The 1,328-nt window shown below is 47.8% G+C and overlaps 1 protein-coding gene across 1 annotated transcript; it reads right to left on the bottom strand.

The window, feature by feature from the left end:
- Positions 1-283: 283 nt before the first annotated feature.
- SCP2D1 (SCP2 sterol binding domain containing 1) lies at positions 284-1,054 on the bottom strand. Its single transcript, XM_084774938.1, has one exon. It carries the CDS (start codon positions 928-930, stop codon positions 460-462), a length of 471 nt encoding a protein of 156 aa, XP_084631064.1. The 5' UTR covers positions 931-1,054; the 3' UTR covers positions 284-459.
- Between the last annotated feature and the right edge of the window lie 274 nt (positions 1,055-1,328).

The raw sequence follows: 1,328 nt of genomic DNA on the forward strand, positions 1-1,328 counted from the left end.
AGCTGTGAGGATCACCCTCTCAGGGCCTGTAGACCCAACTGCTAGACCCATGTCAACTGCTCCTCCTGGAACTAAGCTACCACACATAGGGCCCACATGCTCACTTCCTTCCCCCAAAGCTCCACACTACTAAAAAAAAAAATCACATATATTAGAAAACCATCAGCCTTTAAATGCAAACATCAGAGTCACCCCTTCAGCTCCGTGTGGCCCTCACCTTAACATATCAAAGTATAAACCCAGCTAAGAAAATGAAAAGACAAAGCTTTTATGTATTGCACTCCAACACGTTTTACTGTCCCAGCACCTCAGCAGGAAATCAATCGGACATGAATAGGAAGAATTTTGAGTAAAAATATTGGCTATTTTTTCCTTTAATCTTCAGTTTAAGCATGATGCCCCTCAACATCATAATAAGCCAGAAGTCTTGGTCTCTCCTAGGTTATCTTCCCCACATGCTTAAAACTTAGCCCAGTCTCTGAAAATCCTCTCCAACTTCTGGCTAAGGAGAACTTTGCCTCTCACTTTGAACTTGCCAGCCAAGAAAGCCTTCTGCGGGTTCATCTTACCCACAGCTAAGTCCGTGAAGACAGAGTCAGGGATGATGAAGACAGTGTCTGCCGGAAGCCGGGCAGACCCTAGGTATGTGTCCCCTGAGCCATTCTTGAGGTCAATGGTCCACTGCAGAATGGTCTTCCCATCTCTGGTGATGTCCAGCTGGAAGATGGCATTCACTTTCTTTACCAGTTGGGCTCCTGCTTCTTTGATGTGGTGGCTGATGTCCTCAAACACTGAGAAGCTCTGAAAGTCTGACAGCTCTAGAGAGTGTGGCAGTGCCGACTCTGTGGCCGATCCCAGAGCCAGAGAACGGCAGGTCTGCGGCCTATCCCCTCCTTTGATCTTGGCTTGAGGATCAGTTCTCTTCCACATCTTACTGTGGTCCTCTTCACCTTGCCATCTGGTCTGTGAGTGACTGTAGCCACACTGATGCCTACAGGACAGATTGTGACATCAAAGGCAAGGCTCAAGCCTCAGGCTGAGGCGGGTATGTGTGCTACAATCTTATTGGCCAAATAAAGCTTAACATATGACACAGGGTAGGGGCTCAGACAAGTAATTGTGAGACAGAAATATGCCACGCCCTCTACACACACACACACACACACACACACACACACACACACACACACTACCACCACCACCACCACCACCACACCAGACCAACTAGAACTCTCGGTGTCATAAGGCCAAAGGTCTGAACCCTTCTATGGGGATCAGAGAATCTGGCCCCAGATGTTCTCCAGTGGCATGAACAACTATATCTTTCT

This window comes from Acomys minous, assembly GCF_964271855.1.
Source record: "Acomys minous genome assembly, chromosome: 3".
NCBI classification, from domain to species: Eukaryota; Metazoa; Chordata; class Mammalia; order Rodentia; family Muridae; genus Acomys; species Acomys minous.

Excerpts from the sequence above, each read along its gene's own strand:
- SCP2D1 (XM_084774938.1), bottom strand. The coding sequence starts at position 930 with ATGTGGAAGAGAACTGATCCTCAAGCCAAGATCAAAGGAGGGGATAGG.